This window comes from Sphaeramia orbicularis, chromosome 9, assembly GCF_902148855.1.
Source record: "Sphaeramia orbicularis chromosome 9, fSphaOr1.1, whole genome shotgun sequence".
In the NCBI taxonomy this organism is placed as follows: Eukaryota; Metazoa; Chordata; class Actinopteri; order Kurtiformes; family Apogonidae; genus Sphaeramia; species Sphaeramia orbicularis.
The window spans coordinates 35,577,470-35,604,332 of NC_043965.1; the positions used below are offsets into that span (position 1 = coordinate 35,577,470).

General features: G+C 37.3%; 1 protein-coding gene across 1 annotated transcript in view; it reads right to left on the reverse strand.

Moving 5' to 3' along the window:
• Positions 1-1,309: 1,309 nt before the first annotated feature.
• The window catches only part of galnt9 (polypeptide N-acetylgalactosaminyltransferase 9), a 106,078-nt gene continuing 80,524 nt past the window's right edge, over positions 1,310-26,863 (reverse strand). The window contains exons 7-11 of the mRNA XM_030144054.1: positions 20,011-20,196; positions 17,732-17,869; positions 15,022-15,117; positions 4,046-4,203; positions 1,310-2,333 (exon numbers count right to left, since the gene is read on the reverse strand). Coding sequence (XP_029999914.1) covers positions 2,177-2,333; positions 4,046-4,203; positions 15,022-15,117; positions 17,732-17,869; positions 20,011-20,196 — 735 coding nt within the window. The 3' untranslated portion in view covers positions 1,310-2,176. The remainder of the gene's footprint in view (positions 2,334-4,045; positions 4,204-15,021; positions 15,118-17,731; positions 17,870-20,010; positions 20,197-26,863) is intronic.

Sequence of the window (26,863 nt, forward strand, 5' to 3'; positions counted from 1 at the left end):
ACCCAAATCTGTGACCATTAAAAACTGTCACTCCCAGAAGTTTGTACTTTTCCCCAGTCATAGTCATATCCACCAAACCCCACCTGAATACAGCCAAGTTTTCTCTGTGCTCGCTCCTGTTTTTCTCTCTGCTCAATGCAATCCACTCCTTGGAGTTTGTCGTAAATCGACTCAGCAGGTGAGCCTCCATGGCACAGAGCTGTAACCCAGTGAATTCATTGATTCTATCAGATGAGGTAACATTATTCTGCAGGTGTTAAGTCTGGGGAAACCCATATTGCTAGAATAATAATTTCCTGGTTCAGGCTTTTTTTCCTGACATGGGGGCCATGAGACATTGCACTTGCAGTGTGTTTGTAAACCTTGTCGGAGACCAGAATAAGATATTACCTCGGGAGGACTGAAGCGGGCTTCGTTTAGAGGACACACAGATGATGCATTGCTTATATGAAATGATTAGAGGCAAAGAAGCATGACATGGCGGTAAGTGCAGGCAATCTCTCAGCGTAAACCAGCTGGAAACCAAATTAAAATGGGCCCTTGGAACATGCAGGTTGGGCAGCATGGCTAACCCCAGTAAAAAGGACTTTTCACTTTTCATTGCATCCTAAAATGCACAGTATATCTTGGATTCAAGAAAGTGGAGAAATAGATTGGACACACAAGGAAGCCTCTTGTGAATGTAACAAATGTGTTGTGCGCTGCAAAGACATAGAGTGCTTTTTGGCTTTCAGCCTGCTGTATATGGTGTCTACAGTATATTAAGAGAAAAATAGATGGGTTTTGCATTACTCATTAGCTTCATTATTACAGTTTTATTGGCAAACGCAAACAGTTATCAATTAAGTATTCCCAAAAGCTGCCAGAGGCTTTTGCAACAATCATTACTGGTATAATACTGAGTCTGTATGTTACAGAGATATACTATTCTGGGTATTATTCTAACATGTTCAGATTTTTAAGATGAAAGCTTGTCCATGACTGTCAGTGTGGCAAAAAAAAAAGAGCAGAAAATAAAGAAGTTTTTTGTGAGTATAATAATTGAAAAGCTTTCAGAGCTTTCTGCAGACCTTTATCTAGTAGGCGTGCTGAAACAGTTACAGTGCACAGGGCCAGAAACCAGATCAAGGCTTGAGGTGATTGTAAGTACAGGCAGAACAAAATACAGAAATTTATGCTGCTTTGGACTTTTGAACAGTTCTACAAAAGAACATGTGCAGTTGTTATGTAACATAGCGAAGTACACTTGAGTAGCAAAGCTGGCATTAAATCCCAAGTAATACGAAAAAAAAAGGGACATAGAGAAAACTCATCATAAAAATGATTTTATTATCCTAATTGTTAACAGAGGACAGATATCAATTATTCACTTTTTACAATATATTACTATCATTAGACTGTTTTATACATTGTTTTATATATTAATTAATAATTTTCAAATAATTTTGTACATGCTTTTGGGACTGACATTCCCTGGTCTGATGAAGCTGAAAAATGAGGGGAAAAAGGCACATGATTGCTCTTGTCCACGGCGAGCAATACAGTCCAAAGAAACAAAGAGCTGGAGTGGCTTGTGTGAGTGCAGGTGAAAATGCCTCCCGATCACATGACGAGCAGTCCCTTTGAAGCCTGTTACATTTCTTGCCAGGGCAGCACAATATGTCCAAAGCAATTTTCCAAATCACAGCCCAAAATAATCACTTTGATGTGGCAATTGACAACAATTATTTCTTTTGATTTGCTGAGATGGACTCAGAAAAAAACAAAGCACTTACACTCGCACACACTCTCTCTGTTATCTCAAAAGGTCTTGTAGGTTTACAGTAGAAACGACAGATTCATTAGGACCTCCACCCACCTTCAGAGGCTGCGCGCAGGTGTCTTGTTACTGTTTTATACATGTAGCTGAATGTCAGTAATGTGGGACATTTTAACCGGTGCGGCTTTCCGTAAGTTCTCTGTCAATCAATGCTCAGCTTGGTGGAGCACATGAATTGATCAGATTCTTCTTTAAGACTTGGTGTTGGAAAGCTCTGTGGCCTGAGGGAAGCTCAGTGCGCAGTGCAGTCTGTAGTGTGGTGTACCACGTAGTTCCACCACCAGTACCGTCCACAGTTTGCAATCACACTGCAACTTGAAACCCTGCCCAAAGCGTCTCAGAGGTTGATCTGTGGGTTCAGTGTCTGGGATGTTTAATCCAGTTTCGTATCATCCATTTCTGACCGGAGCATCTCTGGACCACTAGGCGAAGGCCAAAGTTCGCATCTTTGGACATTTCTACCTCCAAGCATCGACCCGTGTCCCTGCTGATTATCGGTCCGTTCTGCAACAGAAACATGAATGTGACATAATGAACTGTGTTTAATAACCTTGAAAAAGCCAGATGGTTGCGACACAATAGGCCCTCATTCACACAACTGCTCATATATCCCAAAGCCTGCTGTTAAAGCATCAGTAAAAGTTATAGCCACTCACATTACAACATATGCTTCATTGTTTTTCTTAACACCTCATCACATTTTGGGTGTTTGATGCAGTGCACTGGTGATAAATGTCAAAAGCAACCAGGTCACAGGAACAAAATGATACCTTTGTACATTGTTGTACACTATTATATAGAGGAATTTGTCATTGAAGGATCTGCTACTTTTTTTACTTGGTTGGAGATGTTTGGAGTGGATGGTAAAAAAACAGGGGTTGGCTTTACAACCTGAAGAGCCATTTTTGTCACGAAAAAGAAGAAATAAATCTGACTGGAGCCATGAAAAAAATATTTAAACCAATCTACATATTACCATGAGGTGGCTGCTCTGCTGTAGCCTATTTGTGATTAGTTTGCTGTTTAATTTTGTATTTCAATTACAGTAATGCGATGTCTGGTGCATTTATGAAGTTATACAACTACAATAAGATAAGATAAGATAAGATACGATACGATACGATACGATAAGATAAGATATGCCTTTATTAGTCCCACAAGGGGAAATTACAGAATAAAGAAAACTTTCAAGATTTGTATGATTTTTTTGAATGATGGACACTATTTCCAAAACCAAATTGCATTGTGTAATGGAGAAAAAGCTCAACTTTCATGTTTTGAGGCTTACATTTAAACAGACAAACTACAAAGAGGTGCAAATTGATTGTCTTGTATTGAATTTGGCAAGAAAATAATAAATTTTGGTTAATATGCTGTCAAAAAATTATTTTATTCCGTGCCTGTGCATTTTTGCAAATAATACGAACATACGTTAATTTCAAAATGTTCCTTATGCTCATTGACCCACAGAGAGAGGCTAAAGAGCCCCATTTGGTCCAGGAGCCATGGGTTGCAGACCCCTGCTCTAAACTCTATGCAGTGTTTTGTTATGGTTAGGGAAAGACCTTAGTCTGGTTTCAGTAAAGAGTAATGCACAACAAGACACTCATTACTGCAGATACTGTAGCATGATGACGCAAGACCCTGATGTAAAATGGATCATTTACTACATGCTATTTAGAAAAGAAAAATCAATAATTTGACAAATATATTGATACAAAAAGACTGGAAAAAGTGCTTTCATTAAGCAGTCTGAATAAAGAGCACAACATTTTTATAAATGTAAGGTATATGTTTATGTATCTATTATCTATTTTCATTTTTGCAGAATTTTTTTTTTATTTTTATTTTTTTTACATTAATCTAAGCCTTGGTGTCATTCCCCGAGAAGTGCTGTCAGTGCCTAAAGCAAATAATAAAAAGTTTAACGAGGTCAAGATACAGCTGTTCTGAGATGAAATGCAGTCTCATTCTATTTCCTCAAAACACGTATATTCACATATCTAGAAAATTTGATGTAAAAAATATACATTTGGTTCAGAATCCTTTATATTATGTGTATCTGTAGTTCACAGAAACATACAATGGCAACATTTTATTCTGGCAAATGGGTAAGGCATCAAGGTGATGAGGGTATTTCTGTTGCAGTCATCGTATTTGGGATTGACTGTTGTAGTGTGTCAACAGGGTAGATTATTTGCTTTTTTTTTTAAATACCTGTGTAAGTCCCAAAGCCTCTGTGAAATCCTTGAAACAGCATCACACTTTTTCAGGCTGGGAGTGCGTCCTCTGCCATCATCAATGAGGCATTTTGTGTCAGGCAGGAAGGTGGTCGATCCAAGGGGTCCTAGCTGGAGAAGCCCCTCAGTAGAGTAGCGTGCGAGCTGCAACACAGAGATATTCGTTGTGTCACACAGCAGGACTGAAGTACTGCAGCAGAAAAACCAAATACTTGACTTTTTAGAGAGCATTGCTGGGAAGTACAAGGTGTGCTTTAAGTGATTCTGTTTGGTTGGTAACAGTGTATTTTTAAATGCAAATTTTTCCATCTACTGTCTGTGTGTTACATGACATATTGTAGAATATTCCAGTGCACACTTCACATGGAGCCCAGATTGTGTAACTTATTAGTGACACAGTATTTCCCCAAACCAAAACTTGATCCCTCACTGTTTAATCCTGCACATGAAAGGCTCTGTGATGATACGTATCTATTACGTAAGGATACAGTAGAGATAGCATTTATTATTTATGCCAGTGATCCTCACTGAAAAATGAGATGCCAAAGATAGGGAGGTCTTTAGTAAAGCACCGGCCCTGCTTGGAGGCAGAACACATTAACATGAATGTCCTGAAATTCATGCACACATATTCACATCGTCATCCGTTCAAGTACATCGTAGACAGTGTGTTATTCAGATTCTTGGAAAAATCAATGTAAGTGAATACCTTTGAGTCCAGACTGCTGACTTTTAAACAATGCCTCTTGTAATGCATTACTGATGCAAGAAAATATGCTGCATGCTTTTCCTTTTAATAAATATTTCAATCAAACATTGATGCAGGAATGGATTTTCCGAAGGTTGGACTGCAACAGAACCCAGACCCCACGGCAAACTCATCATGCATCTGTAAATGAATCAATTTAAACTTCACATTTCATACTTAGTGAGTCTATTACTGTTGCCACACTGATGGTCCTTGTTTGGAGTACCATCACCAATCAATTTTCTCATTGTAACAGTCTCTTCAATTTGGTATAACTTTTTCAGAGTGGACAGGTTTTGGAGCATGTGCTGGATGGATAAACTAGTGTAGCAGTGAGTGGTTTGTGTGGGTGAATGTTGCTCGTTTAAAGAACACGGGTGGTTTATAATCTAGTGTTCTGCCCAAAACAGCCACTTAGAACATATAGGAAAAACAAGGAGCAAAGGTTCACAAGCTGTTGTGGATGTTTATGTACAGATAGCGATAAGGATAATGGACTGAGGTATGTCAGATATTTCTGTAAACATATTCAGAGTATCACATTAATGCAACACACAGACTTCACCAATCCTGTGCTGCTTAAGGTAATTAGTGCAGGCAGTTTGATAAGAATTCTTTGTGGAATTTTGTATTGCTGCCTTGGGTCTGTTGGGGTTATAATGCTCTTAGCAGATTTATGCATGGTGTAAACTATAACTGGGCAAAAGAAAACCCCATATAATCCCTACTAAGACCTGTTTACAGCTCCGTCTGGCAGCCTTTTATTCACTAATACATTTAAAATGAGACCGTAACAAATAATTAAAGCAAGGAAATGACTCTGCCAAGCCAATTAACCTGTGCCTCTAAAGCACTATTAGACGCTACATTGCCTTCCTAGTATTGTAAAAGTTTTGAAGGTATTTTTTTGAGGGGTGGGGGGTCAGGCTAATGACTCTTTCCTTAATTAGCTCATAAATGGTGCCATGCTGTGATAATACAAATATGAGATGCATTGTGTTTGTATTTGGTATCTGGTTGTAATCTCCACATTTCTACCTTTCCCGTACCTTGCTCCACCAGGAGGTTATGTGTGGGTTTATGCTCCAGATTAGAGTGAATGTTTAAGAAGGGCTTGGCTTGGGGCCTCTGACGTGGACTGTGCACATGTCGTCTTCATGTGAGACCAATCTGATGTGATGTGAATTGGCTCTTAAGCAGACTCATGAAATTCTAGGTATGAGGAGTAATTTAGTTCTATGTTTAAGTAATGTACAAAATGTTCATATGAATAAAATCACAGATGAGCTACACTTTCACATATTACTATTCAATGTGCATCTTCTGTATATGTGAAGCAGTTGGGACTGGGTGATTTGGCCGGAAAAAATAAATCAAGATGATGGATGGATGATTCATGGTTTTTGTCCAAATGATGTCCAGATGGTCCAGATGTCCAAATATGATTCAGAAATAGTTTACTATCCAGGGTTTTCCCTAGGTTTACAAGAGGCTGAAGTGCTGTTCAGGTTAAGAGTGATGTTGTTTGAGTGGTATTTTAAGTTCTTGATCAATAAGATTTATTAATAAAACTATATGACCACTAAAAAGGAAGAAATCCACCCACTGTTGCTTAGCTACTATATTATGGTTGTTTGTATTATTATTTTTTTTATTAATGTTCTGTTGTTATTTAAAAAAAAAAAAAAAAAAAAAAAAAAGGGATAAGAAACCAAGAAGTGAAGGCACTAGAGATATACACAGAAAAATAAATGTACAGGTAGATTGTTTTGTTCTTTTCTGAAAAGAAAAGAAAAATAGAAAAACAACATTGTAAAATGATATATGTGCATGTGAATGTAAAACATGTAAATTGTCCACTACAAAATCAAATAAAAGCTTGAATTAAACAAATATTATTCATAATATATGTGGACTACCATAACTTGTCCAAATAAGAGGACGCAAACAATCCAGAGTGCAAAACAATAATGACAAATGTCACTATAATTATAATAATCTATACTGGAATAAAAGTGAAAGGTTAAAGTCCCTTCATTATCCCCATAAGGACATTCAGTATTTCACCCACACACAACCCAGCACTAGTTTTAACATTAGCAACTATATTCGCATTTAGCACATTTATTAGCAGTGAGCTGCCACTGACGGCACTCAGGGACCAACTCCACATCTACATCAGTGCCTTGGTCAAAGGCAGTGACAGTAGAATTAACCTACATAGACGTTTTTTTCTTTCTTTTTTTAATTTACTTAATCATGGGGGAAACTGGGAAACCTGGAGGCTAGCTGTAAAGTGAAACTAACCACTACACAGCTGTCCTGCCCCAAGAAATATTAAAATAAATGTTCTTTTTATCTTGTTTAAGTTAATTTGGCGTAGATTGCAATCTAAAATGCTTCAGAGTTTTCTTTTATTTAATTTTACTCAACATTGATTTTTTTTTTATAACATTATAATTGTTTTAACTGTTCAGTTTCTGAAATACTACACACATCGACATTAATGGTCACATTCTGACCATAAATAATCATTTTAAACCACAAGTAATTGTCTGGTTTCTTCAACTCTCACTCAGGAAGAAAAAACAGCCTTTAAATGTACAACCATTGATATGGTATTTATTGTGATAGTTATTGTCGACAATTCTCATGAACAGTATTATCATGATAATTAAAAATAATAGTAATGAATATGAATTGGAAGTCCTACAACCTGTAGAAGTGATGTGTCTCATTATTTTTGTCTATATAGTATACAAATAATAGTGACAAATGTTCTCATTTTCATCTTTTTAAAAATAGGCCTATTATAAAATTCTTTCACCAGTGGTTTTTTTTGGGTTTTTTTTCTTTATCAGAAAAAGATGTAAAAACATTTATAAATGTATGATGTATAAATTTGTTTATCTACCAAGTCATATTAGATTCTAACATTAGTTCAGTCAAGGTTTCTTCATGTGTCATCATGTGAGTTAAAGGAGTGATATTTGGCTTTTTTATTTAAATGGAATTGTGCATTTTAAAACATTTCCCTGTGGTCTACATAAACTGTAAATGCTATGCTTGGGTCTGAATTCTTCATTAATTCAACTCCACAGGTCCATCTTCAACAATATTTCTGAGTAATGACACCAGAAAGGTTGTTTTGACCCTTTAAATGCACATGAGCAACCCCCCCCCCCCACGTTGTTGACTGCTGCTCTGTCCCATTCAACCAACAACTGAACATTTTAGGTAATCGGCTCAAAGTTTGGACATATTTTCAGTATGGACTACAACCGCTTCTTCTGACAAACAATTATGTTGTACTCAGAGACATGTTCGTCAGAAGTTTTGACCTTATATGTGCAAATGTCGTGACGTAACTAGTTATAGATGCAACAAATTAAGAAGGAATTAAAACAGGTTGTGGAAATCCACTAGTTTTTTGACAAAATTAATATAAAGATAGCTTTGCAGCATCTGGAGGGTTCAAATTCAAACTTTTTGAACTTTTAGGGTCCAAATACACAAATAAATGAACCAAAGACTAATAAAAGTGGATTTAGCAAAATCTAACCCCTTAGATTCAGTACATAAATATGATCAGTTAATTCAGTTAATACATATATATCTACAGTGGTCTTTGAACTTTCTTTAGTAGTAATATGCTATGTTAGGTTACAAATAGGATAAATGCATTTGTAGGTCAATTTAGCTTTCAGTGCTGCCTTTTAATGGCAGGGAAAGCCCTGTGTGTACTGTATATCAGCAAACAACAATAACAAAAAAAGTGCAGAGCTATTTTTAGTTCTAATAGAACTTTCAAGCCAAACTTGTTCTATACAGCTGAAGCAACATGACAGCCTGTCTTTACTCGTATTTCATCATCTAGACACTCATATGTGCAGCCATCCCAAAGGAAACAGTGACAGCTTACAATACTATTATAATTGTTGATGCTGGTGTTTGAGTGACAGCAGAGGAAGCACTGATCTTAATTTTGTGATTCAGTTCAGAAACAAAACTCCAATTAATCTGTTATTCAATGGATCACCCAGCTCTGTGAGCAAACCAGTGCTGTAGGCTTTATAAATTGTATTGCTGATGGAAGTAAGAGTTAGAAGACCTATTGGACTAAGGCGGAGGCAGTATCCATGATTTAGATTTCCACCAGGAGAGATGACAGAGAGAGAAAGAGAGAGAGAGTAATTTCAAAGACACAATAAAAAATTATTCCGGGCAATTATATTTTTTTCATAAGTAAAAGGATCCACAGTAAAAGGAATTCAAAATCACAGTGTCCCACTAAATTGAATTCGGCCCGCTCACAGTAATGCCGGTCATCACTGTAATCTAATGATACAAAGACAGAAATTCATCTCCATTTGTTTATTTCCTCCGGGAATCAGGATTAAAAGAGTCAGTGAAGCCTTACATTACTGGACCCCACGAGTTCTCTCTGAGGAAGAAAAGAGGCCAGTGAGCCGCCGTCCTGCTAACATTACTCCCCCTGTGACACGTAATGAACATGAATCGCACCAGAGAGAGAAGTGGTCAGGAAAGATGGGAAAAATGTAAAAACAAATGATCCATGAATAACATTTGCATGATTTGTCTTCAGGATTGCTTTTCGGCTTACTGTAGGAAAAAAAAAAAAAAAAATCGGGACAACAGGATCCCACCCACAGCGCCATTTGTCCTGGTATCTATTTACGTAAAGGTTATGCTGAACACACCGTATTTCTTCAGTAGCCCCCCCACTGCATATTCATATAATTATATGTGCTCTCACCTGGGAGTGCCCTAGTTTTCTAGTATTTACCATGGAGCTGAAATAGAACCAGTGGTGATGCCTTACATTCTAATCCTTTGCTCTATTTTTTGCTGTATTTCTCTAACAATATACTGTAAAATCCACAGTAAAGCCAAAACATTTTTTACATGAAAGTACTGTAATTTCCACAGCATTATAGAAACATTTAAGTGATTTCTTTTAAAAATTGCTGTAGCTTCAGGTTTTACATTTACAGTAGTGCCACACAGTTTCCCTACTTCATAAATAAATGCATTGACATATTTTTCCGTATTCCTATGGCCTATATTTCTTACTGTACCTTCCACTTATTTGTAGGCTTAATAGCTTACTTGGTTCATATTTATATCTTTAAGGGGTGATATTTAGCTTTTTTTTTTATATATAATTATGCATTTTAAAACATTTCCCTGTGGTCTAGATAAACTGTAAATGCTCTGCTTGGGTCTGAATTCTTCATTAATTCAACTCCACAGGTCCATCTTCAACCCTATTTCTGAGTAATGACACCAGAAAGGTTGTTTTGACCCTTTACATGCACATGAGCAACCCCCCCCCCCCCAGGTTGTTGACTGCTGCTCTGTCCCGTTTAACCAACAACTGAACATTTTAGGTAATTGGCTCAAAGTTTGGACATATTTTCACTATGGACTACAACCGCTGCTGCTGACAAAAATTTATGTTGTACTCAGAGACATGTTCATCGAAAGTCTGGACCTTATATGTGCAAATGTTGTGACGTAACTAGTTATAGACACAACAAATTAAGCAGGGATTAAAACAGGTTGTGGAAATCCACTCGATTTTTTCCAAAATGAATATAAAGATAGTTTTGCAGCACCTGGAGGGTTCAAATTCAAACTTCATGAACTATTAGGGTCCAAATACACAAATAAATGAACCGAAGACTAATTAAAGTGGGTTTCGCAAAATACGACCCCTTTAACATTTAGTGGGATAGAATTTTTTTCTCATGTCAGCTACCATTTGTGCTGATATAATTTTCTGTATTAGCTTGTCTGCGGTGTTTTTGTACAGTACTGGGTTATGGGATGTTTCCAGATTTATTTAGTCTCTTTCCACCCAAGTGAACACTTACAGCTCTGAGCTAATTTTCTACTGTTGAATACTGTTGTTGGGCCAGATAAAGTTTAGAACTCACAACCAAACTAATCTGCTGATGAACATATTAGAAAGAAGACACAAATGAATGCCTATTAGATACATCCAAATATATGTGATATCTGCGTTTACTCAAACACAACATACCACACATTTTGACCTATAAAATGTACACAACAAGTGGTGACAGGCACAACAAACCCCAGTCCTCGCATGTATTGTAGCTTCTTTTGGCATTGATCCAGCTGATGTCATCATGTCTATGCATGTGCCGATGTCAGCATATCAAATGCCTCTGTATATGTGCCAAGTCTGAAGTAAACTGACACAAAATTGATGTTTTTATAGACATTTGAAACCAATAGTTTTGCTGCTAGAGTGTTAACAATCAAAGAAACAAACAAACCAAAAACAATACACCTTGCCTCCTCTTCGGAGGGGGGCGGGGGGGTTAAATATTCCTTTTGGTACGTATATTGACATTGTTACTGATGCAAAGAAAATGACTTAAAATAAATGAAAATAAACAAATCATTGGCTATACGACCATATTCTGCTCTAACATTAAAGAAATACTCCTACAGACTATGTTACTTCATCATATTCATGTCTAGTTCCACCATTTTATGTGAGCTGTGATTTTTTTTTTTTTTGTAAGTCAAAATGCACTGCTATTCTTGTTAGCAGCTATGGGAGCCTGAATTATTTAGATTGTATTTAAAATTTCAGAGGAAATTGGAGAAGCTGTCAAATAAATCGGATTTCATCTATAATCATAGAGCATTAACAGCCATCAAATGTAATAACTGCTGAAGCAATATTTTTGAACTAAATCAAGTGTTTCTTGGCTTGCATTTACACCTCCTCATCCTCTCAGCTCTATATTGTACATTTAATTGCATACAATAATTTCATATCATGCCTATTTAACTTTCATTACAGATACGAAGCATTCAAAGGTAAAGTGCTTTTGTCTATCTTTCAATGGATAGAGAATATTTATTCCTTCAAATATTAAAATATGCGCTAATATGCTTCCTCTGTGCATTTGACATTATACTTATAGTATGTATCTGTATTACACAGCTGTCACAACATGAATCTCCTTTGAATCCTTTACAACTCTACATGTGGTTCAAGAGCTAATTAAATAAGAGAGAAGAGGCAGCCTTGTCATGTTCTTCTCTGAAAGCAAAAAGGCAGTGAGTCTAGCATTTACTGTGACTGCCACAAAGGGAGTGTATAGTAATCCATATAATACGTATTAACCATTGTTAAATGAGGAAGCAGAGTCCTTTGTTACTTTCACTGTGCCTATACTAAAGATTTCCTTTCTGCATTTGGAAAATGCATTTTAATATTAAGATAGGGACATTTATGCACAGTTTCCCTGAATGTAAATGAATCTTACCACAGTGAAATATATTACAATACAATTGCAATCTGCAGCTTTTGTATGAATATTTTTAGCCCAGCCTCTTACATACTGTATAGTCTTTCTTTCCTTCCTTCTTTTTCTTCTTTCCTTCCTTCTTAACGTTTACTTTCACTACAGATGAAGCAGTGTGTTAAGATGGTATTTAAGTGTCATGTACTTGACCCCACTGCAGTGATAAAAACTGTTTCTCACCTCCAAGAAATGAGTCTCCACCCAGTGTAGACTTGAGAACAAAAGGAACGTCTTATGGATTTTAGGGCTCATTGATATGGACAAAATGATAACATGATAAATTTTTATATCGACAGTTATCACAGTAAAAGTCAAATCAGTATTTCTTCTTTCATTCATTAATTTTTGTGAAAGGGTTGTGGGGGTGGTGGATCCTATCCCAGCTACCAGGAAGTGAAGGTAGGGTACACCCTGAATGTGTGGCCAGTTCATGGCAGGGCTGACATATACAGGGTGTCCCATAAGTCTCCATACATAGGAGACATAATACATTCCATACATATATGGTTCTAACATGTATTTCTTTATATTTCTTCTTTATAGTTCTTCAGCAGTGGAGGACACGCATTGAAATGTGTTCCCGACAAAATGGCAGTCATATAGAGCATATTATATAAATAAAAATGGTTTATGTCAAGAAACGTTTATTTTTCCTATGTATGGAGACTTATGGGACACCCTGTACAATTAAACAACCATTCACTGTCACATTCACCTATAGGTGGTTTAGACCATTTAACCTATTATCTTCATGTCTTTGGGTGGTGGGAGGAAGCAGGAGTACCCAGACGGAATCCAAACAGACATGGGGAGAACATGGAAACCTTTCTGTGAGGCAACAGTGTCGACCACTGCACCACCGTCCATCAATCATCATTCAGTATTATTTATTTTTAGTTCAAAGTCTGATTTTTATTCCACATATTAATGGTTTGAATTTTTTAAGGTCAGAACATCTCTAAAACGTAGAGGTAGAACAGCCAAAATAATTAACAACGGATAAGTCTTTTCAATGTCAAAACATGCATCAGTAAAATTAAGTAGCCTACAGTAACATAACACTGAATTTTTTTCATTTAATAACAATGTTTAAAAAAAAAGTATAGAGGCGAACAACTAACCGCTCTCACCTACTGACAATAAACCTATTAGTGCATGTCTTTGGATGGTGGGAGGAAGTCGGATTACCACGCACAGAAAGGTCTTGGTGCTGGAATCGAACCAAGAACCTTCTTGCTGTGAGGTGACAGTACTATCCACTGCACCACCTCATGTAAAATCATCATCATAATGATATATAAACATGATACAGTGCACTTATTATCTTTTTATTGCCCACTCCTTGAGCCTTTTCAAATAAAATATAATGTACAATACAATAAAAACCTCATGCTATAGGTTTTATATCTCTCTTTACACACAATACATGTATTTGTAAATCAGGACATTTAATTATTTCATTTCCTAGTCTGCTCTGTGTGTATCTTGAGTGTGTCCCTGTGATGGTTTACTACATCACTTAAAAGCTTTATGGCTGATTTGTGTAAGAATCTGTTCAATGTGAAGGACCCAGACAGTTATTTTTTTTCCCCTCCATGTAAGAAGTAAAGCCTGATAAAGCTTATAAGGAGGTTGAAAAGGAAAATATTTGAATCATAAAATTCCCAACTACTGAATATGAAGAATGTATTTATTTTTCATTATTTACCTTTCCATTTATGCAGATATGTTACATGATGTCTGGACTCCAAATATGTTATTAGGGTGTCCCATTTCATAAATACATACATTTTACTTTACTGTATTTATATATGAATTTATTTATTTGTTTGTTTGTTTGTTTGCTTGTTTGTTTGTTTCAAGCATTTACAGAATACATGCAAATTCAAAATTAAAAAAAAAAAAAAAAAGTCATTCATCTATACTCGAAAAGGAGTGGAAAGAAGAGAAACTTAGTTAACCCCACCCCCATTCTCGTCATCAAATAACTTAACATAATAACATTTTAAATACTCACTCCTGTCCTTTGACTTCAAGCCAGAACAATGAACAAAATAGGCCTATACCAAAATAGAATGAACTCATTTGACAGCATTTACATTGTGTAACCAAAATGTGTGTTAAAAAAAAAATAAAATAAAATAAAATAATATATACATATATATATATATATATATATATATATATATATATATATATATATATATATATATATATATATGTATATATATATATATATATATATATATATATATATATATATATATATATATATATAAACAAAGTACATTCCTGGTGGTGTTACCACAGGTAACAGTTAACCGTTAACTTACATGATAATAATTACATACCAACAATGCTTAGAACAAAAAACTGCAATAGCACAAGTGGTAAAGAACAGCAATAATTACATACCAACAATGGTAAGAAAAGAAACCCAAAAAACTACAACACCACTAATTGTAAAGGTCAGCACATACCAGCAATGGTAAGAACAATACCAGATGGTAAAGGACAACACGTACCAACTAGATGAGGAACAACAAGCACACATTAACATATAACACAGAATATTGATGTAACAGTATTAAGACCCTCCATCTTCATACTGGGACCAGACCATATTTTTATAGAACAGTTTAAATCAGTGGATATTTGGGCATTGCTTGTGTTGGATGTCCAAACTGTTCCAAAGTTTCACTCCACATACAGACACACAAAAACGTTTATGAGTGGTTTGAAATTTGGGTGATGCATAATTTGGGTAATATTTTCTGAATGAACTTAACTTACTTACTTGCCTGTTACTTTGAAAAAAACACACAAACAGCACCTGGATCTTACCTGAGAGGACATGCCGTGGCATGGGTAAAGGATGGCTTTATCATCATCCTCTGAGCCCTGGTCCAGGCAGTATCCACTAGCTTTGCTGTTTCTAACCTGAAAGATACAGCAGATATGAATATTAACAATAAGGAAGAAAAAAAAAAGTCTCATTATTGTAAATGCCAATGCTAGTGTGAGTCTAAAAGCTCAATTTGTTCAATATTATTTCCTGGAAGGATCTTAATTTTGTCTCTTATTGTTGAGCTGATTAAGATAAAGGTTAGACTTTTATTTTAGAAATTGCCTTTTAGGGATTCATAAAACACTTCTCAGAAACTCACTAACTCAGAAAATGTTAATACAGCATTTATATCAGTTATGACTGGACTGTCTAAGTCAAAAATTAGCATGCAGGTGAGAAACCCAGATCTTTGTCCATTTACATAATTATTCCCATGAAAGTGGTCAAGTTTAACCCATAAAGACCCAAACATCCACTGGTGACCAAAACCATTCACTGATATAAAATGTTTAATACCTGTTGATCCAACAATTCTATCAGTACATGTAAATAATTGGTGTAAAATGCAGTTTATCATCTTTTCATGGTCATCAGACATTTAGAGGCTTCGTAGTAAACGTAGAAACACCGTCATCTTCTACAGCATTGATTCATCAGTAAAACCCATGGAGTTTCAAAAACAACAGTGGATAAAGATGCTTATTGTAAGTTCAGTTAATGATATATTTTGCAGGAAAAAAATAATCTGTTTCTTCAGTTTTTCTTTGTTTTGAATATAATAACCCTCATTTTCAATCTGAGCTTTAATGAACATCTACATGATCAGTACATTAAACACAGGAAAAAACCTGACTGTCACTTAAAAATGCCAAATACAGAACGTAATATTAGATTAAATGTTGATAAATCACTTAAGAAAGGTTAAAAATACAGAGAAAAAAAATCATTTGGGGTCTGCCATAAAAGCAGCACTGTTGGCAACTATTTACTTTCCAGATATTTCTAAATATTTAACTTTAAGCCTATAATACTAGACATTTGTGACACCCTCATATATTTATACCATCTTGTAAAATGTAGACCAGCGACAAATTAAAGAATAAAACAGCGTGTAAGTGTTTTTCCTGGATATGCAGGGATGAACACCATTCCTCCAAAACATATTCCCCATTTGGTGATTTGATGATGGTGGGGGAGAGTGGTGTCGAACATAATGGTCCAAATCTCCCATAGGTGTTCGGTTAGGTTCAGATCTGATGACTGTGACAGCCAAAGCATATGATTAATGTCCTTTTCATACTCAGACCATTCATTGAACCTCCATGCCCTACAGACACAATTCTTTAGTGTTTTTTTCTTTAACTTTTTATGCCTCTTTATGTCCCAATGCTTAGAAGTAATTCTTACCTACCAGTTTGCCTTGCTGTGGGGTGCATTTGCTACAGAATTTAAGCTTTTGTTTATTTGGAATGGCTTTGTTTCCTTGAAATGGCCCTCATTTAATTCCTGTGTGTATGTTTCACCGCCTGCATTTCTAACAGATCCCTTGCGGCTCGTTCACACACCAGTGTCTCATATCGTATTAAAGTGATGTCCGAGCCATGATGGGGTATCATCATGCAGTGACCAGTCCTAGTTCTGTCTCCTGGCTTCCAGATGGTTGTGTGCATTGAGCATGAGCTTCGGTTACGTGTGATTTGAATGCATATGGCTTCATTTCCAGGTTGTGACATATCTATCATACACTGTTGTCAGGGAAGGTTCCACTCCACTGGTCTGGTCAGCATGGCCGACTGCAGTGCTGATGCGCAGTGACAGATGAGACTCACTTCTGCTGCGGTGGCAGTGTGGCAACACAAGGTAACTGTTTCCCAGCTTGTCGACAGATCTGAAATAGTGCCACTTAAGTAGCTGCTGCGCTGAGGAATCTATTAGCCAGATGTCACAGCCAAAAAACGCTCGCAGGGGAGACAAATTCACACAGCTGTGATAAATCTAGAGTTTAATTTTGATGTATTCTGACATTGTATTTGCAGAGCATATTGATTTCCCTCTATTTTCCATTGTTGAAATTGATATGAGGAAAAATGGTGTGTTTCAGCATTCTTCCAAATAGTGTCTGACTCTAGAGTGTGTTCAATTCTTCAACCTGTCATAATCCTGTTTTCTTCCTCTACTGTGCTGAGCACGCAGCAAAGCCCCAAACAATCATGTTGGAATGGAAAACTAATAAGTGTTTAATTAAAACTCATTATGAGGGAATTGCATCTGATCCTATGTGGTGGCACATTGCTATAGCAACAGGATACCACTTCCTTAGATTGACAAAGCTGATTTAATTTCTTTTCTTTTTAAAGTGGTTCTTAGTGTGAATATGAAAATGCCACTGTGTGTGACGCTGCTTGTCTGTTAATCTGTTCGTTACAACGCCATAGTTTTGCACAAAGCAAAGCAGATATCACCTTAGCTGCAGACATCTTTACTGAGAAGGAAAAATGCTCCCAAGGGCTGTCACAGAGAAAGCCATTGATAAGGCAAAGCTACAAATGAATGCGTTTTCACCATCTGAATATCTGCATTTATCGCCTATGCAATCAAATTAGCTCCATCCTTGTCTGCATTCTCTGCAAACCACAGCTCTATAATAGAATTATAGATCATGATACAGTAAATGACCATAATCTTCTTAATGAGAATCTTTCTCACCTCGCCGTATGTGATGGTGTTGTTGTAGATTCGCATCTCTGGGTAGACATGTTCAAGGTACCAGCGAAAACTACGACATTGAAGCCTCTTCCTCAAGGCCAAGCGCTCCGAGACATCCCCAAAATCAACTCCAGGGTTCTGTCATCCAAGGGTACAAAACAAGACAAAACAAAACAAACTCTCAGCCAGTGGGCACTTACATGCTGAGGGAGAGTACTAGCTGCTGAAAAGATGGAAGACGATGAAGTTGAGTAGGCAAACAAGAGTGCTGAGGTGCTGAGGGTACGCAGCAAGCATTTAGTTAAGAGATGGATAGATGTGCCTGTCATGTGGGACCTTCATTGTTCTTTCATTAGACATGATCTGTGCTGAGCAAATTCTAATCAGCTGCTTAATTATGAGCCCTCACGGCCCTGCCAGCATTATGGAGGTGGCTTCGTAGATTGATTGGGGGGATGCCTAATAGCTGCTCTGCATGGCACAAACGGCTGATCCTGATGCTCACACACACATAAACCAAACACACACACACGGAAATGTTGGGTTTCCATCTGTTTAGGATCATTGCACTGATGTACACTGACTTCTTGAAGACTTATCCAAACTGCACCATGACAAACCCAAGCCCCAACCTTACAACAACTCCTCCTGCATCTCATATTCAGTGATTTATGTTATTGGGAACTGTGTTTTGTCCCTAATGGGAGCAAAATCCCCACAAGCAACTGTGTAAAGATATTTATAATTGCCATAACATATCTACAAGACCAACAGTCCACTCTGATTCCAATGCTCTGATATTATTAAACCACAAACAAACCTCAAATTATGGCCAGAGTTTTACTTCTTTTTGCCAGTTGCCGCTGGTTAGTTTAGCTGAATGCTATCATGGTAACAACAATTTTTCTTCTAATTTACTCTCCATCCTTTGATAAATCAGCTTCACAATATATCTTCAGTCCAAGTGATCACAATCACAATAAATTCCAAGACCGCATGGGCAACAGTGCATGTATATGAATATGCAAACAGGCACAAATGCTATACAGCCATAATAAACACAGCAGTATGCATATGAAATGTTAGCAACCCTGGAAAATGTTCTCAGCTAAACCCACACTGAGACACAAACACACTGGTCTTATTATCAGGCAGTGCTCCCATGCAAATCCCATCCGGTCCCTCTTTCTGGCAGAGCTGCTGAACCTGCTTTTAACATCTGCAAATAATGAATTCCACTTGGAAATGTCCACTTTTTGTAGGAAGGGGGGAAAGAAGTACGGGTACCATAAAGCGACACTAACAAATGCATTCAATTTCAGAGAGCTGTTGTTTGATATTCGGACTTGGGGCTGGCACAGTGATGAATCATAAAGCCTCCCCCCACCACAGTAATTGTGCTCTCAGCGGGAACGTTAGACAATAACAAGAATCTGTGATTGTGCGTATGGGCGGGTTGGGAGGGATGAAAGGGAGGTAGATGGAATAATCGTTGCGTTAGGTCTTTGTACTGTACACAAGATAACTCTGCACCACAGGACAGCTGGGGTAATAACGTGCCATGCCACTGTGTTTGTAATTACACTGCAGAAGGGAGGGATGTGACCTGATTGGCTACTTTGTCAAAATTGTACCCCCCTCCTCCTCGCCAACATGTTCTCCATGCCGCACACACAATGGCTGCATTTCCCTAGTTGGCACGTTATACCTGCACTTACTGAGTCCTCATGTAATAATTTTGTGTCAAATTTGACGACAACATGCAGGCACTTTGTATGACTGCTGCCCTGCCGGCTCCTTTGTTTTGAACAGTAGTGTGGTGTTTTGGGCAGCATTCTGAGGCCTTCGCTGATGTCCTTCACTGACTGTCATCTCGTTCTGCATGGTTGGCAAGGCAATTAGGATTCAATGTTAAACTCTTTATTAATGAAAGTAGCTGTTTATTATTTTGCAGCCCATCTATAAAGACCCTTGAAAGCAATTAAACTAAACTGATGTGTATGAAAATAGACTGATTAGACATGGCTCCTCACATTCACTTGGTGCACCGCTCTCATCTGTTTGGAGTAAGACTCCACTGCTGCCTCTGCTCTGCCTCTGCTCTGCTCTGCCAGTGTGAAGGTCAAGTGGGATGAAATCTGAATTTTGAATTTCTATTGACTCATGTCTCTGGAGACCCCGGCTGCATTTCTGAATGAGCAAGTGAGAATGGAAGAGAGGAAGCAGAGGGAAGCTAAGGGATTGAGGGAGGGAGGGCTCTAAGAAGAAGAAAAACTTACGTTCATGGGAATGTTCCAGGCCATGTAGACGTGGGATTTGTACTCATCCATCCACACTTCTGCGGCCCGCAGGGCATTACGCTTAGCGTAGTAATCGATGTCATTGTTGTAGGGCTTCTTGGTACGCTCAATGTGAGCCACTCTGGCACATGGCAGGACTTCCATACTACCTCCACACTGCCACACCTTGAAAACAGCAGGAAAGAGCAAGAAGAGTGCATGTTTCAATGAAAAGCTGATTAGACCAGGGATCTTACAGTGCAGCTTAGTGGTAACAGAGTGGGCTGAGAGTTAGATTATAAAGGACTGATTATTATCTTTAGAAGAATCTGTACCTTTATTCGTCAATACATTTTACATATAAACATGCAAAATAAATCACCCTCTGTATTTAACCCATCATTTGCTAAAATTTGCAGGTAGTGATGCCATGTCAGGAACAAATAGGGGGGTGTTAAGTGTCTTGCTCAAGGGCACATCAGCCACCAATGCCTCAGCAAGTTCAAGGAATCAAACCAGTGACTGTTCAGTCACAAGCTGATTCTCCAACCTTCTTGGCCACAGCTGCTCCCTTATGTAATATCATGAAATTATCAGGTAACATCTTAGTATTAATAATTAGTATATGCAGATAATAGTCTGAAAAACAAATTCAAGCATAACCGCAAGGCAAAACTATTAAATATGGTAATCTGCTAAAAAAAAAAAAAAAAAAAAAAAGTGAATATTTAAACTAAAAATGCTAATTTGGCAGTATTAATGAGGTAATAACTTGATAATAATGATAAAATATGTATGAAAATTACTGGAGGTCAAAATTGGTAATTGTCATATTCTATCCTTTACACCTACACACACTCAAACATACACATCTGTAAAACTCCTGTTAGTGTTGTTGAAATTATCCATTTAATGCTGTGTTTGCTATAAATAGTTGTGGTAGAATTCCTTTACAAATAACACTTTGGGAAAAAAAAAAAAAAAAAACAGTAACAGAACGAGATTACTGAGGAATGGGTCAGGGATATAGGAGATAAGCTTGTGGTTTTATGGACCAGGAGCAGAGGAATACTGCCTCGGCCTTAGTAGACACCTCGCCAATAAAGCGACACTGGTGTGGAAATCACCTTTATGTGTCTCACTGGGGTCTGGCAGCTGTAGTGAGACAGGTATAACGGGCTTGTGCTCATTTTTACTGCTGCTAGTTTTTTTGGATTGGGGTTTTGAAAATAGTATTTTTGTTTCAGATGTTTAGTCCAAGGTTCTTTCTTGCACAGCTCATCTTTTGGGTTGTGCAATATTTAGAGACACAAGCAAATGCGGTGAAAGTCATTCCCACATAAACACAGACTTTAATTCCCATGAACTGACTTTTAAGAGATGTAAGTTTGCTTTACTAACATTTCTGCAGAAGCATTTCAAACCCTGTCTACAGTACATATTCTCCACTGTCCATTTTCTTAATTGTTCATGCGTTCTTTAGTTAGTTTTAATCAGACGCTAGCACAGTTGTGACGTTAACAAGAGAAGCACATGTTTTCTATAAATTTTCTTTCAATGCATTTACTTCACACTGACTGAAAATATGTCTGCAGGCAAGATTCAAGATGCCCTGCTGCTTGGATACAGAAACTCAGGCATTTACACCACCTGCTGAGAGCAAATTAAATACTGCCGAGGACAAAGGTCAAATACGCATCCTCATTAATGTGTCTCAAATGTTGGGTGAAACTCATAACTGGACCCGGTGTAAAGGATAACATGTTTACTGATGCAGTCCTCTGCTCAGAATGTAAAAAATGTAACATAGCTGAATTTTAATGTCCGGTTCTGGTCCTAAATATCCAATAACTGAAGAGCTGAAGAAACTAAAACAAGTCTAATGTCTATTCAGTGTGCATGAACAGGAGCATGGGGCTGACCCGAGGTAAAGAGCAGAATTCTGTCGTTATTTATAATTACACTTGGCCGTCACTGTCAGTTTTTTTTTTTTTTTTTTCAGCTGAAGTTGGGGGAAAAGTGTGTGATAAACAGTTCTGAAGGCATATGAGCCATAAATACACAAGTCCTCAGAGAGCAGCCTGTGACAACCAGAAAACCCTGATAGCTGAGTGTTGTCTGTATGGTATAAGGAGTGATATATAAAGCCTGGCAGTAAATATATGTCAGCTTGAAAAACATCCATCACAGCAGAAAGTATTGATTGACTGTAGACTGAGAGGTGTAGTGACACTGAAGCGTAGTACTCAAGGTGAGAAAATAACGTCAAACACTTAACATGCTTGTTTCTCTTATTTGTTAGAGCTCAGGGAACCATTTGAATAGAACAAAATCTTTATGAATGAACATCTTTAACTTTACATACAGTGAGCAAAATAGTAAATCTGTGACTTGCTGTGACAAAATAAGCCCAGCAGTTTCACAGTCAAGCAATAGCATCAGAACGCAGCGACATATGGTAATGTCCTTCCAGCCATACAAACTGCTGAGTCTCTGCCACCCACAGTCTCCTAATGACAATTGCCACAGTGCACAACATAAGTTCTGATCAATTAACTTTTCTCTGAACCCAAAACAATACCCCCCCCTTTTTTTCCTGCAAAGCATTAAAAGGAGAACACTGCTGTAAAACTGTTCTCTCAATTAAGTCCAGAACAGGGCCGAGCTGGTTTTGAGCTGACCCTGTTTGTTTGATTCCTTGGAAGTAAATAAAGCTCCGGCAGCTTTAGGAGAAAGCTCACAAAGGCATGTTTTATGTGAAGAGTAAAGCTGAAACGATTATTTGGTTAATGAATTGTCAGCTATTAAATCCATCGCCAACTATTGAACTAATCAATTAATTGGTTTGAATATTTTTTTAACAAAAAACAAAAAAAAAGGTATAAGGAACTGATTCCAGCTTTTTAATTTTGCATATTGCCTGGTTTCTTTCTTCCACTGTCACGGTAAACTCAATATCTTTGTGTTTTGGATCAAACAAGACATTTGATGAAACAATGACGCAACAGTGAAAATAATCAGGAGTTGCAGTCTGACTTTAGAGCTCTCTTTTCTCCAGCTGGGAAACATCTGATACAAAACCATAAGACCGCAAGAAACCTGAAAGTGCAGGTGTCGGCATGTCCTCATTCTCTGGTGAATTAAATGCCAGATTTGCAGAGGCTTATGCGTCTTCTGTACTTCTCAGTAGATTTGTCCGGTTTGCACCAGACACATGTTGGTGTTTATTGAGACAGTAGGTAGGAATACAGGCAAGGTGCATCTACATTTAAACAATACATTTTTACACTGCAAAAAAACAGTTTGTCTGTATTATATGTTTTGTTGACTTGACATACTTTTAAAAAATATGTAATTAAATCAGTGTAAAGGACTTTTTCATCTGGTTGCTTGTCTGTAGCATCATATTTCTATAGAATGACATGATATTATGTGGATATATGTACTATATGCTACCAATAAAAATCTTTAATACAGTACATGACCTGGTCTCTAAACATGATTTCTGCTGAAGTCACATTGATTTTCATCAGCAGCAATGGTGAAAATAACATTTTCTATGATCCAGTGCTCCTTTAAAGTAGATATTGGCTGATAGTGGATTTTTAAAGGCCAATATAACAACATTTTGAAGTATGGTAAATCCAATAGGCAATCAGTCACCGGATATCACCCTCACCCCGTATCCCAAAAATGCTGACACTGACAACACTTCATGAATGTCTGAAATGGACTATGTTTGACTTTATTAGAAACCAGGTAACTGTGGTTCTGTTCATTGAACCAATTGCTAACTTCAACCAACCTCATATTTGTTAAAATCTTTTTAATTCCTCAATGCCAATATTTGCATTTAGAAGTTGTATGTTAAGTATTAGTCACTATCACCTCCTCTGCTAATAGCTCATAGTGTATGTGAAACCCCAAGGCTGCAGAAAATCACATAGGATTGAGGGAAGTTTAGGGAATATATATGAAATGCATATCACTGCTGCAAAGTAAAAGTTGCAAAGTTGCACTGGGACATTTTTAAACCTAATGATCCACCACATGTTACAACTGCTGTGCATTCATGTTATGTAAAAAATGAACAGCATATAATAATTTGACACTTTTTCATGTTGCAAGTTCACAATAGTTGTAGATTAATGATTACTCATGTTAATTACCAAAACATTACAACAATAACAGTGGGAACATCATCTGGTTTTAATAGACTTTTGTTAACTCCACTGTTTTGAAACAAATCACCAGAGTAAGCTGTATCAGCTGTGCTCCTGTGGGCAGGCAAGATGTTTGCATCAGTGAACCTTGAGCCATATGGCCAAGTGTGCAGCGCTCATGGAAATGAGGCACTATCAAACATTTACCAAGTCTCAATTATCATAATTTACATGTTGCTGTGATGCTCAAGGGTGTTTAATCGTACGTTAATGAAGGCATTTGAGACTCCCATCCTCCGTTATTCTCTCTTCCACTAAAACCCTTTGATTGTCTCTGCTGTATCCGTAGTGAAGTAGTTCGCCGGGGCTGACTAAAGCTTAAACACCTCTATTGACTGGCTGACCCTTCATCTTCACCGCTGATGATCCACAGTGACCCTGGCCTAACAAAATCCATTAGCCCTTTGGAGTAGGCTTTACTGCTTTGCTTCTGCCGATGACAAGTGCTGCTTTTCCACAAAAGCCTTCATGGTTGGTGTATTTATGTAGGTGTAAGAGCGACACCAATTTAATGGTAAGTCCTTGGTCCTTGCAGATTTCACCCGCCACCTTTCGTACCACATTAAGCTTGGTGTAATACTGTCTCTGTTTTGTTTCTTTAGCCTGGTTTCCTGTTTAAAATCAATAGGATGTTTGTGTATGTTTCTGAGCATGTAGGTTATGTGTGTGTTCACAGCTTGTGGTTGTATGTGTGCGGCACACGTGGATAATTGAAAATGTGTATATGTGTAATTGCGGTTAGCAGATTGCTCAGCACTAAAAGCTAATTGAAGATCGATATTTTCTCAACCACCATTTCCAGAAGGTCAGAAACCTAATCACTAACTATAACAGGCTCCAGTTTCTCTGCATCACATTAGACCTCTCGTGCTGTCGCTAGACAGAAGCAATAATTCAAAATGCATTATTGTCTTATGGGCATTCATAGATTTCTCAAAGCTCATAATTTAAATGTCATGTGTTTCTTCAGTTGTGTGTTTGTGCTACTGCCAGACAGCAGATAGTAGTATTGTACATTAATAAGTGCAATTTTTTGCAAATTACATACATGTAGACAAATGTCATGCATTTAAAAGTTAAAAACAAATGTGTGATATTAAAAAAGTAGAAGATTATGTGAATTGCCAAGTAAGGGTGAGATCTACATGCATTTAGAGAATAACAGGAAAAAAGGAGCACTTCCAAAGTGTTGTTGCACTGAAAAAGATATATTTGTGTCACAGCTGCTGGTTTGGGCTGAGCACTGTTTGTTTCTGGGAACAAAGAAGAGCTTGAGAGAGTCTATCCACACCACCTCTATGTTTTATCTTATGCTTAATCATCAGAATCCCTCAGTGTGATTTGTTTTACTGACTGTTAAATGTACAAGGTGTGAATAATGATGCCAAAAACAATTCTAACGTTGTAATCATTATATATCAGAAAGAAGTGGGTGCATAGTGGGTCGTGTCTCTGTGGTAACCACAAATGTATAGACTGTATGAGTTTGTAGATAATTAGTTTCTAGAGACAGTGATCATTCTCTTAGGATGTAATTACACTGTATATCTTTCTGTACAGTGAAAACATGTACCATAATAATAAAAAAATGTCTTCATATGAAAGCACATTTGGTTGAAATGTAACTCTGATTTTCTATCTGAGGAAGAAAGTAAGGAAGAACGGGAGGCGTTGGTAAATTTCCTTCTGACTTGAAGATTCAAAAACATGGTACAAGACATCTGCAGGGAGTTAACTCTGCCTTTGAGGATCATCAATGCTGATGTGACCTTTTTCAACGCACGAGAGGATGGCGATTTGGAGGAAAAACAGGTGGTGCTCTGCAGATTGCTGTCTCAAACTGTGTGTGCTCATAACGCTATCCTGCCGTGTGTACAGTGTCTTCATAACTGGAGTCAAAGCATGAGGAAAACAAACCAGACCACACGTCCCATTCTTCCTTGACATAAAACACATTATAATGATGCTTGTGCTCAGAGTAGAAAACATATTAACACCATGCTGAGAGCATCTCCACTAATGACAGGATCTCACATGTGTTTTCATACTGCAAATCACCGAAGTGGAAGTGAAATCAACTAGTTTGTTATTTGAATGGATTACAATATAATTAAAAACCTAAAAATAAGCCTCCGACAACACTGAACAAATGTTCCCCATAATACATCACCAGAAAATTAATCGCCCAAGAACAGTGTATACAGTATAAATGTTTAATACACTGCCTGAAATCACCCTGTAAGCACGCATTTAAATAAGAGACGTCTCAACAGGGGGCGGCATAATGCAGTTACAACTTTAGCCTTTCAATACTGTTAATATTAGGAAATACGTATAATAAAATCTAAATAGCAAATGAGATTGTTTTAATCTTCTGCCTCTTTTGACATCCCACACGCAGGTCCATTTCTGTGAAGTCCATTTGGCAGTGACCCTTCGTAAAATAACAGGCTGCATTATTAAGAGGAGGCACTTAACATAGAGCACTTTGATATAGTGGTAATGTAATTGCTAATTTAATTTAATTGTCTCTGTACATGCAGTTAGTTAATTGCAGCCGGACCATTTGCGTGATAAGCTCGAACGAGGGTTACAGAAAACATCAGCTATAAAAAGCATAAAAGCTATTA